The 17512-nt window shown below is 37.8% G+C and overlaps 1 protein-coding gene across 6 annotated transcripts in view; it reads left to right on the top strand.

Annotated features, from left to right (window-relative positions):
* The window catches only part of klhl13 (kelch-like family member 13), a 33828-nt gene that overhangs the window by 323 nt on the left and 15993 nt on the right, over positions 1–17512 (top strand). Inside the window, exons 2-3 of one of the 6 annotated variants that reach the window (XM_088441786.1) lie at positions 848–918; positions 11983–12054. In XM_088441786.1, coding sequence (XP_088297912.1) covers positions 866–918; positions 11983–12054 — 125 coding nt within the window. In that variant the 5' untranslated portion in view covers positions 848–865. Of the gene's footprint in view, positions 1–847; positions 919–2874; positions 2998–4685; positions 5037–11982; positions 12055–17512 lie in introns of those variants that run through there. The other 5 variants (XM_088441789.1, XM_088441790.1, XM_088441785.1 and 2 more) reach the window with 5 other exon arrangements.

Below are 17512 nucleotides of genomic sequence, written 5' to 3' on the forward strand. Positions count from 1 at the left end.
ACTGACAACAGCACTGGAGACCCGTTAATGTATGTTGAGCTAGCTAATGATAAACGTTGACGAGGTAGCTAAGCTAAGCTGTTAGCATTAGCCTGCTCACTGGTGGCAACGTTCACCGCAAATGACCGGAAAATGAGCTTTATTGCTGACTGGCAACGCTTCTCATTTGACGACGCATTGTTTTGATCGAATCATTGACATCGTGCTGCTCTAACGTCAAATTTGTTGGCCCATGAACAAGTTAGCTAACTCATGTGTGTACTTTCCATTTTCACGCATTACAGTCACTCCCCGTGCGTTTTCAATACGTTGCATTGCGCCACTGAAAGGTCAAAACTTTCATCAGGTTATACTGAGAGTTACTTTGACGCGTTTCATCTACAGGAACTTGTGCCATTGATGATGGATTTTGCGCTTTTGAGGCGAGACGGCAACTGCTCAGATATTTTTAGTGTCAATTAGCCTACATCATACTCAGGATGAAAAGTTAAGATTCCATATTTCAGCGTGAGATGATCTGAACGACTGCCAATTTGTAAAGACTCGTCAAGATGACTATAGTACTTATTTATAATACCAAAAGCGCCAGCTGGCATTTAATGGGCTTTTGTCTGTTTTTCAGAGTGTGATTATTTTATGATAAGTGACTGTATAGTGTGTGGAAGGAAATATTTGAACCTGTTGCCTTCAGGTAAAATAAGGCATTAAAACATGGGCCACACTGACATGATTGCCATTTGTACTGATTCGTGTTAAACTGTTGTCAATGCTGCTTTGGTTTTGGGACATTTTGTTGAATGATACGGAATATCTTGTTGGCTGAAACTGTTTTTTTTTTATTCAATAGGTGTGGCCTGGCAAGGGTATGGAGCACCCTGTGCACAGAGGGGACGCAATGCCCATTGGACTGCATGAGAGGTAATGTGCAATGCTATTACGTAACTAGCAACAAGTGATGTATGTTACATTGTATTGAGGGAGTTTAAATGACACCCCCCCAATCAAAGCAGACACAATCAACTTTTGACAAAATAACACGCAGCAACACTTTTCTGGCCTGGCATGACCTGGCAGTGCACCTGGGCTGTAAGCCCTGTCATACCATCTGGAGAAAAGCTTTCATTTGGAATCAGAGGTGTTAATTAGGTAATACCCGATTAGGAGCTAAGATGTTGTTCTTGAGGTCCATGCTTTAGAACATCAGCGGCGGAAGTAGTGTACAATTGTATACATTGACACAGTGAATCAATAATGCACTTCATAACAATTGCGGTTACTTCAGAATTTAAAATTCCAAGAAAAAAAAGACCTACCAAGGCAGACAAACATCAGGTTACATGCCAGTGGTGTGTTGCAAAGGTCAACTTCAACATAATTACACCAAATAATACATATCTGAGCTGGGCTTCGTAACTGGTAGCGGAGTGGCTAGCTTGAGTCCTTGTGACTGTTATTTATTGTAGTCACATCTACTACTATCATCACACTGCCATTAGGGGGGAAAAATAATTATATTCAATCGCTGATTAAGGACGCTAAGAAACTGCTACTCAATTATGCTGTCATTTTATGATACGGAACAAGTCTCCAGCATTAGCGCTAGCCGATAAGTATGTAATCAGTGTATTTGATGCAGTCAAACGGTCGGACGTTTCAAATAACAGAAAAAAAGTCACAATGATTGTTTGCATGCCTGATGACACTCATCTTTCTCCAGCTTCTGGTTCTCTGTGATGGGCAACATTAATGCACTATATAGCGGTGTGAAATGAATTTCCCCATGAGAGATTATAATAATACGGTAATGTAATTTTGCAGCCCACTTCAGTATATGGATACAATTATTTTGGAACAGAATTTAGTTGCACCAAGTAGTGAAAATGCCACATTATGCCCACTTGGACAATGTAATTACGTTCAATAATAAATCTGCATCTAAAAAGAAAATGCCTTTGCACCGGGAACAATTTTCACTTTTGATTGACGGCGACAAAGAGGTGCTCATTCAAAAATGTTCTGTTGTTATGTATTATGTTTGCTACAGTGTAGAACTTTACCGCATCATAATAAGAGCTACAGTATGTCAAATATTTCTGATACTTTAACTACTAAAACATGCTAGGCATCATTATACAGTATTGTGCAAGTTGTCATCAACCTTTTTTCAGTCATGATGTCCATCACCAATTTTTCTCCTTTTCACTCTTTTGTAATGTAGAAGTGGAGGGTAGATCCATGTTGAGAAAAATGTGTATACTTTTGATCTTCAATTGTTGCGCAACCATTTGGTCACTCGAGCACTAAAGAGCATCCCAGGCTTGGATGTGAAAAGTTCAGAGCTTTGTAGTATTGCACCTGTCTATATTTAGCTGATAGTCACCATATGACTTGTGGTATAAGCAAGGGGATGACAGATGGGGCAGCAAAGTTTTTCTTGACCTGGCGACAGTGAAATATTTGTGGACCACCAGTGCGCTGTGTTTGGCTCTGTGGATTTGACCATCTCATTTGAAGTAACGAGTATGCACAGTAGCTTGTGTGCATCTCAAATTTGGAATCTTAATGAAGAAGTTGTCATTAAATATTTATATCATAGTTAAGCACCATTTGGGGTAAAATTCAGCTTGCCCAAGTGGTTATTGGAATAACCACTATGCAGAGGTGGAAGTAAATTGATGACACTCTCAAGTCTTTTGAGTTTCATGCAAGAACCAAAAATGATCTAAAGTCGAGTTCACACAAAATTTCAAGCAAGTCATGAAAATCATGTCGCGCTGATGTGTTTTTGCTGATAATAAGTCACTGTCATCATTTTTGTCTCTGAATTGTGAGCGGCATGATGGAAGTGTGGTTATTAACAAGTCCTTCTCACAGTTGAAGGTCGGGTGTTTTATTCCGCCTCCGGCCTTCCTGTGTGGATTGTGCATATTTTCCCCTTGACCACGTGGGTTTTCTCCGGGTACTCCTGTTTCCTCCCACACTCCTAAAAAATGCATGGTACGTATTATTGGCCTCTCCAGATTACCCTTAGGTGTGTTTAGAAGTGTGAATGGTTGTTTCTCTCTGTGTGCCCTGCGATTGGCTAGCAACCAGTCGAGGGTGTCCCCTGCCTGCTGCCCGGAGACAGCTGAGATAGGCTGTCTCCGTGAGCTGCGTGAGGATATGTGGCTAAGAAAATGAGTGACTGGATGGATGCTTGAATTGTGTCCTTTGCATGTTGCCATTTATTTTTACAGTGAGAGTTGTAAGATATTGCAAAAGATAATTGTAGTGTGATACCATCTATTTACTGTACACCATCCTGTATCCCTCAATGTGTGTGTGATTGTTTTGATATGTGAGACTGGAATATTAAGATGTCTAAGTTATGTTAGATTGAACGCAAATTGATTAGTCATGCCTGGAGAGTTTTAGGCACCATGATGTGCTCAAACTAGTTGTACAAATAGATATTTTGAATAGTATTTTTTTAGGGCTGCAACTAATGAGTGTTTTAAATATTATTTTTTTAATTGAGTTTGCGTTTGAGTTTTTTAATGATTTATTTTTTATGTTATAACCCATAACATCAGCAAATGGTAAAAAAATGTTGATCATTATTTTTTAAAATAAAAACAATTATTTGCCAAATAGGACTAAAGCAGGTGTTTCTCATAGCGGGGCGGGCCCTCCTGCCGGCGTGTGAGACGATGCCAGTCAAAGTGCTGATGACCACAGGGAAAATGATTTGTTTTTGCCATGTGACATGAAATTGTGATAAAATAAGGATAGACATCTTTTTTTTTTTCAGGAATTTTGATGCACAGGGTTTGACAAACCCTTAACTTGTACAAACGCTGTAAAAAGTAGTTAACAGTTGTTAAAAAAAAAAAAAAAAAAATATATGGCTTTGTGTCACTGTTAAACATGATACAGTTTTAGTTATACTTACACAATTTCTATAGATTTTTATCTTATTTATGGTCTGCGTGGCAAGTGGTGGGGCACAAAATACTATCTCTTTCCAAGCTTTACAAAATATAATTGAGAAGGAAGGGACTAAAGCAATCTTAGGATATTTCCAGTCAAGACAATATAATTCTGAGCATTTAGGCAATTTTAGGTTTCAAAATGATAAATCATTTGACCAAAATAGTTATTGATTAATTTGGTAGTCAATTATTTGCTCATTTAATGGGTTGTTGCACTTAGTATTTTTCCACCAGGTATCTCTTTTTTGTAGTTATATTTTTCTTGTATACATGAAATAGTCTTTCTATATATATAATGTATACATAAATGGCTGTTTCATTAATAAACTGATATATTATTAAAATAAGTTGCAGCCCTACTTAATGATAACTTAATGATGTTAGTGTCATTTTTTTTTTTTGTTCCTCACAAAATAAATGTCCCTGAGATATTTTGTTTTCAAAACTGTATTACCATTGCAAACAAATTTCAACGTCAGTTTTCAATTAAAAAAAAAACAAAAAAAAACAGGTTTTTCTGCCTAGCACCAGAATTGAATAGAATAGAATAGCTAAACTTGAGTCCGGTAAAGGCGTAATGAGTACGCTCCTTGAAATCATGCCATAGCAGGAGCATAGCGGTAATCACAAGTGTGCTAACAAGGTGGCACTGTTGCTTAGCTACACTGGCTGAAGCCTTGTAAGGCTGGGCTCCTTCCCCCTCCTAGCACACGCCAGTCGCTTGTGCAGCCAGGCGAACAGTCGCGCTGGATGCAAATCTATTGGCTTGTTGGCGCTGCCGCTAATGTCACAACCCTGCCCGTAGCCTGCGCTGCCTCCACCCGTGCATTTGTGCGGCCGCGGCCCGCTCGCCCTCCCCCTTTAAATGCTGTGGGCAGGAGTGCTATGGAAGACTGCATTGGGAAGCTTTGCATGGAAATGCTCTTTGCTGTTGCTGCTGCTCTAGCACCTTTCTGGTGACAACAACATGCCGTTGAAATGGAAAAGCGGTTCCCCTGTCAGCTGGAAATTCCCAGTGCCAGTCCTTAAGACGTCCCGGTCCTCACCGCTTTCACCTGCCTACATGTGAGTAATTGCATTCATACAACGCTACTGTTGGCACGTTTTGTTTTGCTTCTCACTTTTGGGAAATCAGAATTCATTTTTGAACATTTGGCGCTGTCATTTTGGGTTGCAGATTTATGTTCCATAAAAACGATTGTGGCTTGATACCGTTTTGCCCAATGTCCAACACGCATTTGGTCTTTCTTTGGGATCATGTGGACACTACCAGGACCCCGTCCCTGACTTTTGCCGTCTCCCTGTGGCGGTGCTTCTTTGGAAAAGGGCTTGGGAGGAGTCTGCCTTTGTCAGGATGTCTGGCTTGCCCTGCTTTAGGAGCTATTGTCATCTGCTACTGTTCTATAAGGGGGGGAGGGTAGACCAGAAGGTCTTCACACAAACCTTTTGCATCCTCTATTTTTGCCTTCTTTTCATCGGCTCTCTACCAAGGGTCCTTGTCTACTGACCATAGTTTAGGATGGAAAGGGTAAAAATGTGGGTTTCAATAATTGGACAGCAAACTAGGCTATTTGTTGGGTAATTGTATTTTCTTTTTTGGTACCAAGTGGATTTGTACAGTCGCCAATCATTGCAAGGATTTACTTTTGAGTCATCTACGGGCTTGATGAAATTCAGCATTGCAATATTGCTGTTTTCTTTCCAACCATAAAATTTTATATCAGTACTATTAAGAAAGCATCATGAGTGTTGACAAATATCCATACAATTCCTTTTAAGACTTGATCAATAATTGATACTAGGGCTAGGTGATGAACCAAACTAATTGGAATAATTTAGTCCTTTTCAAAATTGATTGCTTAAATTAGTTAAATTGTGAAATCAAAGTTTTACAGGAGAGGTGATTGACGAGATGTTTAAAATACTTTGATCTTGTAATGCCAGCCATTTGTTTTATTATTTAATCTTTATGATCAAAACAAAGGTGGCAAAACCATTACTCTGCCCATTTCTATTAAAAAAAAAAAAATGTTCAATTGATGCCACTGGTGGGCGTCGTTGTGGTTCCCGTTGACGTCCTTTCATGGCAGCTGCACTCGAAATTCATTGTTCCCAGCACTTGCCGGTTAAATTCTAAGAACATTTTGCGTCATAACATGACAGGTATTGAGTTTTTTGTTTTACTCTCTTATGCGCACATTCCCTCCACACTCCGTGGCATACTTCCAGAGAAATTCGAATCAAACCATTTATTGTATATTTTTTGAGTTTATCACCTCAGTTAAAATCATAATTGAATTGTAAAAAGCTGAATTGTATTTTTTGCTTAACCATTATGTGGTAATTTGCATCAAAGGCAAAGCATTAAAAGAAGACACTCGGAAGCTGAAATTTAACCCAGATGGTGACAACATGTAAAAGTTCAACATGGCATGACCACTCAATTAATTATGACACCACCAGGAGTGTGCCACCGTTTGGATAAAATACTGCAAGAATGATGTGGAAGAAAATGACACAAAAATGGTCAAGATACTGCACATGGGCTGTATTTAAAAAAAAAAAAAGTGCTCTCCCAAGGTTTCAACACAATTGAATTCTTTTCAGATGTTTGTGACATACATGCGCAGTCACACACACGAAGGAAGGTCCACCGTTTTGTTAACATTACGTCCAGCAAAATAAAAATGATAGGGAGATTTCTGTAGTCGCCTGATCCCAATGTCCCTTAGTGGACCGCATGCTGCATGAAAGCACAACGGGGACTCGTCAAGAGCATGCAAAGTGGCTGCGGATGGCGTTTGCGTGTCTTGTTAAGGAGGTTGTGCCGCGCACACTGGCAAGTGAAGCATGTCAAGCCCCGAGGCTCCGCCTCACTCCGTCTCACCGCACCGCTTGCTATTTTCAAGCGCATCTATTGTAAGCTGTGTTTTTGGCTAGGTTGATATCGGTCCCCCAATTATAGGTTCCTCTTTGGTCAGGGAATCGTCTCTCTTTGTAGGTCCTTTACTTAGGAGCCCTTGAGGGTTTGCTGATATTTATAACTGCATGCTACAAGGGTAAAGGTTATATCCACAGTTAAAGTTTAGAATACGTATAGGCTTATTTTCTCCTGCAAACTAGCTAATGTTGCAAATCACATTATCGTACGACAGAGTGAATTTACTGTTGACAGTTTTCCGGCAACACTTGTTTTCAAGTGTCTTTCAGGCATCTCTCCTGCTTGCTTTCATGTGCGGAATTTGCTGCACTCTAGTCAAACGGTTCACAGTTTGAGAAACTTACTTCAATCTCAACCTAGATTCTTTGATCTCTTAATCAAACTAAACAATCTGTGCTTAAAAAAAAATAAAATTAAAATGTTGTCAATTTGACGGCTGACATCAGACTTGGCAAGAGCTTGAGAATTTTTTTTTTTCAACAACTTCACTTTGATTCCCACTTCTACTGAATAAATAAAACACATTCTCATGGCTTGAGAAGCAGACAGATTAATTAGTTGGTGTTTTTGGCAGATATGGCCTAACTTGGAATTGAATGAAAACTAGTAAACGGCTTCCACAACAAACAGCCTGATTACATAGCGCCTTTGTGATCGTTTTTGATAGGGAATTAAAAATTTATTTTAAAAAATCCCATAGCACTTGTTTTTTTTTTTTCCCAAAAGATTTTTCTGTCAAGCAATTACATACATTAGCTAACATTTATTACTATTTAAACCTGCCAGGATTTTGTTAAATTGTCTTTGCAATAATTCCAGATATAAAGGATTCTCTCACGGTCCTGTGACATTCCGGATTCATTGGTTTTTACTTGTTTTACTCTGCCTTGCTAAAATTGGCGGTAATCACATCATTGTCAAAATGGAACCATTTTTGCTCTTGTTGCGGTGCAGTGACAACTTGTGTTCATATCTATTCCTAAAACTGTGAAGTATCTCTAAGCAAGTACTATTTTGGTCATCTTGTGTCTTTTTTTAGTCTTAAGCATCCTTTTTCTTGATTTTCTTCTTTGAGCAGTATCCCTCAGGTTGATTTAGCATTTTTTGCATGTTGACAGATTGTCTACAGCACCCACACGTGAGACTTTGTTCCCACTTTACTGTTTGTGGGTCAGGTAGGAATTTTTATTCCCTAAGGTGTTCCAAATGATACACCTCTTTTCATTGAAGGTGTGACCCAAGCAGTTATAAACTTACTCAGCATACCTTGGCCATTTTCCGTTTAAAAAAAAAAAAAAAAAAAAAAAAAATGATCAACAGCAATTAGACGATTAGTCATGTTGTAATTATTAGGGATGAGATGACACAAGTTCTACGAAACAAGATGTCCCACGAGATATAGTCCACAAGATTAGATTTTACCTAAAATTGTTACGTAACTTTTCCTTGCTGCAAGAACATGAACACTTTTCTGTGCAAATGTAAACATAAGGAGAGTCTTGTTCATTTTTCAGCTGGAGGGGATCGCTTTCCTCTTACCGAGTATATGAACAAAATGCATACAGATCGTGTTAGCATATTATTAACACAGAAGATGGTATTCCATTATCCACATTTTCTGCGGTTAAAAAAAACAAAACAACAACTGAGAGTTCGACAATTCTCTTGCCATAAATTTTGGTCCTGAAAAGTGATGTCAAAATCACAGAATGCAATTTTGGGTCAGCCTGGTTTGTTCAAAAGTGATCAGTAGGAACAGCAACTGTCAGGCTGTCAGCGTCAAAGTCTGCTGTTCTTTACATAGTAAATTATTAATATACATTGTAATAAAATAATTATTTAAAAATAAAGTGTGAAGATATGAAGCGCTGCTGGCAAGCGGCTAATTTATGCTTGACTGCGCTAAATGCTGGCAACAGGCATCATACAATAAAATGTCATTGTACTGTAATTAGGTTTTGTTAGTGCCCTGAATTGGTGATTGAGTATCAACATTGTATTATATTTGTATCAAGACTTGAGAGCTACTCCAGGAGCAACATTTTGTCCAGAAGAAAGAGTTAAGTCATCCGTTGTAACGACTCACAAATTACAAAATATGTTTGTGTCCATATGTAAACTCAGATGGTGAGTTTTATTTTGAAGCAGCCTGACCTTCTCACAACATTTGCTCGCGTTTTACTGTCATGCACAACATTAACAAGGAGCGCAGACCATGAGCAAGCAGCACATTCTAATGCCTAATCCATTGTTTAAAAACAATAAATAAAAAATAGCTGTGCGGGGAGGAGAAATCTCTTTCCATCCCTAATGTATATGTAAGAAAAAGTATTACTTCCTTGCCCTGAATAAATTGTATCTATGAATGAATTGTTTCATTTTAGTCTTTCTGTGGAATAAATTGTCTGAATTCAAAATGGTATTTATTACGAGGTACAACATGATCTAAATGTGCCCGTGTCAACCTATACTGTACATTACTAAATGCAGTCTGCCCAAAGGTGTGTTTGATGATACTAGAGCTGTGAGACAAACCATTTATCAACGATTGTGTAAAGCTGTGCTTTTGACTCTGCGGCAGGCACAAACAAGCGGTTGGCAATTTCACTGAACCGGTAATGTTCTTGGAGTTATCAAGTTTTATCAGAAGGGCCTAATGTGTCATTGCTAAGCAGGCGGAAACTGCATGCTTGTCCTTGATGTCACCATTTGAGATGCCATTAATAATAATGTTTTTTTTTCCTCCTCTTTTTAATGAATTGAAAGAGACGTGCATAGAGGCCATTAAGTAGCTCTTGGACTGCATTCTACCACTGCCTTTACATTGTTTCTATTTAGTGCCAGGAATGATCTTGAATGAGTTCCCCTGTGGCAGAGGGCATGTTTGAACATATGTCTGAAGATTTTTCCTATTTAAAAAGGGTTCTTCTGTTTTGATTAAATAAACAGGAGATGGTCTGAAAAATAACTTGATGCGAGTGATGGAGTGAGACACTAAACGCAATATTTGGTAGTCAAATGTATTGGCGAACTCCTGTTATAGCACTGTGGGATTTTTTCTTTTTTTTTTTTTTTAGGTTGCTCCGAAAAGAACTTTGACATTTTCTATCCTGCCATGTCCTATGTGACTGTAAGGGTTTTTGTTGTACGGTGTTTGCATATGTCCTTGAACAAAAGTGAACCATTAATCAAAAGCATTTCAATTACAGCCTTCCATACGTTTCCCCGGGGGTGGTTAAGTTTTATGGACCACAGCATTGTCTGTCAGATGCCTTCCAATTTAACAAATGATTTCATGACATTTGTATTGGTTCACAGCTAGCTAAGACTGCAAAGCTATTCATATAAATCTTTCAAGAGCCACTGTCATCTTGCAGAAAAGCCAAGTTGACTTTAGCTTCTTAAACTGTCATTGGTGGAGGGATGTTTTTAAGCTTTCCACTGACATGAAGGGGATTTGATAGACTGCCACTTTCATTCCCTGCTTACTCATTTCTTCATTTCCCTTCGCACTTTTTAGTGGCTTTATTGGCTTCCAACCTTGTTTTTTTTCTATTCTCAAAACCGCAATTGGTAAATGCAGTTTCTTTGTGCAGAATGACACAAACTGCCACGGACCTACAAATGATGTGTTTTTTTGTTTTTTTTAAACATATGGGCTGAGAATACAATTTCCAAAAGGTTTAAAATTAACTTCATTTGATATTTACAGGATTTCCTCAAATAGCAGCCCATCCCTAGAGGGATGCCATATGCCAATTCACCACTGAGTGTGTAATCCATCTCCCCAAATATTAAATGCCTCCCACAAGTCGATGCCGCTTTCCCCCAGGAGTAAAAAAGTTAACTGTAATTACTCACACATGGAAATTTAAGAGTTGGCCTCTTAATGCCATTTCCTTTTGCATTTGTGCTCTAAACCTAAACAGCAGCACCAAAACAAGTCTCTGATTAATTATAATGACTAACTACATATTTCAATCATGTTCCCTGCAGCATTAAAAGAACATTTCATTCTTGTGTTCATGTATTGGGGGTCTTGGATGGTAAATGGTTATGACTACATCCGTCAAAGAACAATCATTGAAGCCAATGTTGTTGTTGTGTATATATAGTGGATCCCACTCTATCATCCCCTCTTTATGACATTTTCCCAGCTTTGTGACAAAAACTGTCATGACCCTTAGGGGTTGGTTGTATTTGTGTTGTTTTGCCTCCATCTGCTGACGTTTTTAGGTAATTGCACTTATTTACTATTGCCGTCTAACTGCTTCCATGCAACGTGTGACTACAATGCTGGTCTGCTATTGGTCGGCGTCTCCTCACGGAGATGGTGGTCTGCTATTGGTCGGCCTCACTTCTTTCAAAATGGTGGAACGGTAAAGCTTTGTTCAATTGTGAGTGGTTACAAAACCGTATTTATAGTGCAGTTTACTGCTTAATTCAAAGTTGAAAGGGTTAGCAATGGGTCTCAAGATTGCTAGTGATTTTAAAGAGAGAGGAAGATTTATATGGAAATGATGCTGGAGATAACCCTTATTAGGGAATATGAGCATAACAAGTGGCACTCAAAGGTAAATAAATCCTTTCCATCTTTTTTTTATTTATGATGTTTTCTGATTGTATACATGTATATTATAGATACGTAGCACTTACTATACTATTTTGGTACCAATTTTTAATATGTATGTACAATTTTGATGTTATTACATGGGGTTCCAAACACATTAGCTATTGAACATAGGTTTTGGATTGCCCGTCATACGACAAATTCGCCTTACGACCCCAAACGCAGAACGGATTAATCTCTTAACACGGGGGCCCGCTGTATTTTTTTTCTTTTTTCAGAAATCTTTGGTTGGGAATAGAGATGAATTAATCACAGATCTTAATTAATGAAACTCAATTTTTGCATACTCTTGACAACACTAAAATGCTCCCATACTATGTTATTAGTGAATATGGCAATAGAGCTCCACTGTTCTGCAATGGTTGCATCTATCAGTAAAGAGCAACTTTGACCTCATGTTGGATGCTGTAGCTGTTGTTTTGTTTGTTTCATTCCGGCAGCCACCAACATTCCTTTGTGGTGTGGACAAACCACTCTCTCCTCCCAGCCTGTCCGCCTTACCACCTGACCGGGTAAATGTAAATGTGTTTCCTGTGATTGTGATCACTGTGCGTCTCAAGCAGTGGTGGTGTCAAATCCTCCTAGTTGTATCATCATCCCGTGCGGTCCTTCACCTTCATTTCAAGAAACCAATAAAATAAAAAATCAGATCAGTGGTTGCGGTGACATTTGTGTTTCTTTAGTTGCCATAAGTCTTGTTCTTGTTCTGTAGAATCTTAGTCAAGTGGCAATCAGCTCAGTTGTTTATCCATCACATATCATTCATATGATACATAATTGAAAATGTGAACATTATGGATTTGCACATACAGCGAGAACCAAAAAGGTTGAACAAAGTTTTATGATGCTATCTGCCTATTTTTAAATAAATCTTCAGGAAACCATAAAAATTAAAATGCCACCAGAACAAAATCTTTATTTAGCAATAGCACAACATAGGTAAGTGTTGACGCATTTTTGAGGTGCGTTTTTCCAGAAAATAGTGGTGATTTCCACGGTGGATGTTCTTTCTTCAACCTTTTTGGGGTTCTGCTATTTTTAGCATTTGCTAGTGATTTTTCTTGTTTTTTCTATGTGTTGTATGAAATAAAAATTTCATAACTGTTATAAGCCCTGTCAAGAAACATTGACTTTGTCCTCAAAAGGTAATTCAACCCAATTTTTTTCTTTACTATATGTTCGATGCCACCCCAGGAGTCTAAAGATGGTCTTTTAATTGCTGAATATAAAGCAGCAACATGCCCAATTTTATTCAAATTTGGAGGTGGCCATTTTGTCACTTGTTGGCTACTGAAAATGACATCACTGTTGCTCAGGCAATGACCAATCATGGCTCAATTTGTGAATGTCACATGACCAGAACACAAGCAAGTCGTGATTAGTCATTTGCTGGGCAACTATGATGCCATTTTCATTCGAGAGCAAGTAGCAAATTGGTGCCCGCTGAGATAAATAGCAAAGATTGGATTTCACAAAGCAGAATGCTCTATTTAGACTAGTGGGGGTGCAGAATATCTGGGGTTTGAGTTCCTTTTTGTAATGGCCACATATTTGTCAGTTGTTGGTTTGTTAAAGTTAGCAGCTTTAGTTCTTGCTAATTGGTTGCCAAGACCTCAGAAAACGGGGTTGTGGTTGCTTTTGTGGCCATCATATCTCAGAAATCTCAATTAAATTACCTGCCCTTATCTTGCTCAGTTTGATTTATTTTTTTTCTGCTAATTGAACATTAAGATGAGCCATATTATTTGTCAATAGCCTCTGGAAACATTTAATAGTCTTCTAAAGCTTTCTGGTTTTAACAATATTGAATTTTTTTTTTTTACAAAGCACATGGGAATGCACTTTTTATTAAATGTGAAGAAACACTTAAATGTCCCCATTCCCTGAGAATTACCTCCTTGCTTAGTCTCCCTCCAGTTAGTATGCTACATTTGATGCTCACAAGCTTGTTGGAGACAGATTTACTGCGACGCTATGCCAGACATTTTCGTAAAACGATATTTTATCAAAATCAGGCCAAGCAACTCTTGCAGTGTGGGATACCCCTGACAATTCTATCATCCTCTCCAGTGGAGTGTGGCTGTAATATTTTTGAAAGCTTTTATTTGCTGAAGGTGTGAATAAATCTCGACATAGGGGAGACAGAGTTTCCATTTTAAGAGATTCCTTCTGGTGATAAACTGACTTCTTCATTGTTTCAAAATACTGCCTGTCTCTTTACAAGAGCTTGATACCATCTGATATCCACATTAGGTTTGCTGTTTGGAATTGTAATGGGGCATAATGTCGTTTGGCTAAAATGATTCTATCTGAAGTCTTAACATCATTTTTATCAAGGATGAAAGAACCCCCAGCCAACTGTAGCGGCTTTTTGCTTTCAAATATTTGTCCTGTTGAGATATAGTCATTTCAAATTTATGACTTCACAACAAAATTTGCCTTTGATTGCGCTAGGGCTCGGTGATAGGTCTGAAAAATGAAGTGTTAAATTTCTTCAATCATTCTCGGCAATGACAATTTTAATGGAGGAAATAATCCTACCAAACATTAGTTTGAAGGTTTGATTTAAAAACAAAAAACTCAAAAGAATGATTCTAATTTACAATCAGTTTTAACATAAACTTCCCCTTCATAGCCTGTGCATAATTTGCTCTAAGGGATTTTCTATTTATTTACCCATTTCTTTGAAGCACAATGTTACTATTTTGCCGATAATTAATTTGATAACTAAGTAATTGTTTATGAATGAGATAATTTGGCAAACTTTACCTTTTTAAAAACTTTTTTTTTTTTCCTGTATGCTTGTTTAACTACCAATCATGGCACATTTTTTGGTTACGTGACATTCATCAGCTTAACTGTGATCTCATATTTAGTGGAGAGGACGTGGTAAACATGTTTTAAATGTATTTATTGTGCGTTTAAAAAAAAAGTGTTATCAAATCAACTCAATCAATCCCAAAGATTTAATTTATGTTTTTGACCGTCCAGACATTTAATCCCAGGTGCTTATTTATATATGTTTTAATATTTTCAATGTTAAGATGAATGTGCATCTTAAAGACAAAGTATTAACTTTTTACTATTAAAAATAGTTAAATAAGTTGACTGTCTCTTTAAATGGCCCAATTTAGTAATTGTATCTAGGAACATGTTCTCTTAATTCTAAAATCTAGTTCAATGCTATCCAGCACAGTTGTTGAATAATTGTCTTAGCGCCTAACCCAGCTCTGCACTATGCACTCATTAGTTTCTTGCCCGAGTCCAGACACAAAAATGTCACTAAGCATTAAAAGCGAGTGCAATCAAGAAGCCTCAGAGAGCAACTCCTAAGCTAAGAAAAGAAAAAGTCACGTGCTCACTTCATTTGTGTAATTGTTTTTGTTCAAAGCTGCTTTTCTGTGATGCAACGACGTCACGTTGGCTTTTAAGGGCCGTGCAGTTTATTACAGGCTGCAATGCAGATGCCTTGGATGGTGCAAATGTTCTAAGTGCGTGCCCATATAGACCAGAGGCTACTTGGCAATTCAAATCTTAACAGCTTCCCAATTTAGGGGCATGACTATGCTCAGCACAATAGCAATACTGATTTGGTTCATCCTCGCCAAATAGTGTTTTTTTTTTTTTTTTTTTTTTTTTGCTGTGATATTTTATGTCCAAGTATAAAGGTTAGCCAAAGGTCAGCGACGCATAACAAGAAATCTTATCCTGTGTGTCATGAACTACAGAAATTTTTGATCTGTGGCGTTGACCGCATGAAATGTTAGCATTAACCTCAGGTAAAGATCATCTTACAGCATTTTCAAATTATATCTGTCTTATCTGGACTTTTTTGACCATTAAGATAAGATTCCTTTTATTGATCCCCAGAAGAGAAATTGAGCAACTGGTCTTAGATATTTCTTTCTACTTTTACGTGACCTTAAACAAGAAGTGACTGTTTTGTATTGTTTTTCCTTCAGTTAATGTTGCGTTGATTGATCTCCTCTGAATAAATTAACCATGATTCCAATGAATTGATTTTTGCGGTTTATCCCTGAGGTAGCTGACAGAGCTCTATTTGTAGCCTTAAGCAGCAATGGCTGACATCTGAATAAAGATACTCGAATCAAGAATAAAAATATACATCTTAAAGCTTGAATATATCCAGTTTTGATTTTAGCAGTAAGTCCTGTTAATAGTGTCAGCCCAAGTTTTATCTTGAAATCATACTCACACTATTTTGTTGGCCTAAAGCAGGGGTCGGCAACTCAAAATGTTGAAAGAGCCATATTGAACCCAAAAAGCAAGTTTATCTGCAGCCGCACATTAAAAAAAAAAAAAAGCCATATAATGAAGTCAACACTTTCTGCAATTGTCTATATTAGCCTCTTAACAAAATGACTAAGTAGTCTACAATAATGAGTCTTCGTTGATTAAATGTTTCTTTTCACTCAAATGCATCCGGCAGAAAATGACGCACCACATGACTGCTGTTTAACTTCCTTTATAATATTCATACATTATGTTTTGCTGCATTGGTAAAATTATCGAACCACAATTAAGAAATCAGACTTATGTCTTTTTTTTTTTTTTTTTTAGGAAAAACAGCCAAATATATGTGCCTATGACAGGATTGTGTTCTTAGCAGTAACAGCTGTGAAAAGCTCGCAAAAGCTGCGTTCGAAACATGTATGGCATTACTCAACACAAACGCGGATTAGCTTTGTCTGATCTCCGCTTGCCATATGCACAGAGCTGAAAGAAACGTGCGTCACAGGCTATGACTCAAATCATTTTTTTGCAGAGATTTTGAAATGTAGTATTTTCTCGACGCATTTTTACAGCATTGGAAAACATTATGAATGTTTGTGTCATCTTTGTAAGCCATATTAAAACAAAAAACCCATACCCCCATCTTTTTTCATTTTCATATATTTTTGCAAAAGTGTCTGGGAGTCACTAGGGCAGCGCTAAAAAGCTGCATGCGGCTACAGAGCTGCGGGTTGCCAATCTTTTGGCCTAAAGAAGTGGGGTTTTTTTTCCTTTTTTTCCCCATTATTGATTATTTTTGGTGGGTTTTTTTAATGTTTGTCTATTTATTGGCCAAAATGCATTGAATTGAAAACAATTAGGTCCCACCAATATTAAATTTCCTATATTACTGTTGTGGTGTTTATGTTTAGTCTGTCTTGTATAGTGGTCAACTGATTAAATTCAAACATCCTCCAATCTTGATACTTTTCACTTGTTCAAACGTTTTACCCTTTATGTATGCTAACCATGCGGCTCGATGAAGCAGGGGTTAGCACGTCCGCATCACAGTTAAAGGACCCGAGTTTGAATCCAGCTGGCTTTGGCCTTCCTGTGTAGAGTTTGCATGTTCCCCCCGAAAAGGACTTAAGTTAAAATACAGCTGGCTCTGGCCTTCTTTGGTGGAGTTTGCATGTTCTCCCCGAGCCTGCATGGGTTCTCTCTGGGCACTCCCACTCTTCAAATCCTGTTTGGCAGGTGTATTGGACACAATAAATTGTCCTTAGGTGTGATTGGGTGTGTGAATGGTTGTTAGTTCAGGGTGTCCCCCAGCCTACTGCCTGAAGTCAGGTGGGATAGGCACCAGTAAGCCTGCGACTCTTGTGAAGATAAGGGGCTCTAGAAAATGTATGGATGGATACTCTAACCATTTACAGCAGTTGCATACAAGTTAACACTGGTGTCATTATTTATTATCCATAAATGTATACCTTAACCTTGAATCCTTGAATACATATAGTGAATTTTGCTGTTGAGGTCATTCATGTCAGCCAGTGAATAACGCAACTCTGGATATAATTGACGTCTATTGAAATGCATTCAGAGGAAACAAAATGTACTTTTTTATCATAATTTTTTTATTAACTCTTACTGCCAGCCATTTTTTTTTAAAAACGAGTCAGTTAGCTTCAAGCATTCAGACTGACCGCAATTTTTCTTTTAAATTTTCCCAGATTA

The sequence above is a fragment of the Hippichthys cyanospilos genome, chromosome 18 (genome assembly GCF_059441005.1).
Source record: "Hippichthys cyanospilos isolate Australia breed blue-spotted pipefish chromosome 18, RoL_Hcya_1.0, whole genome shotgun sequence".
In the NCBI taxonomy this organism is placed as follows: Eukaryota; Metazoa; Chordata; class Actinopteri; order Syngnathiformes; family Syngnathidae; genus Hippichthys; species Hippichthys cyanospilos.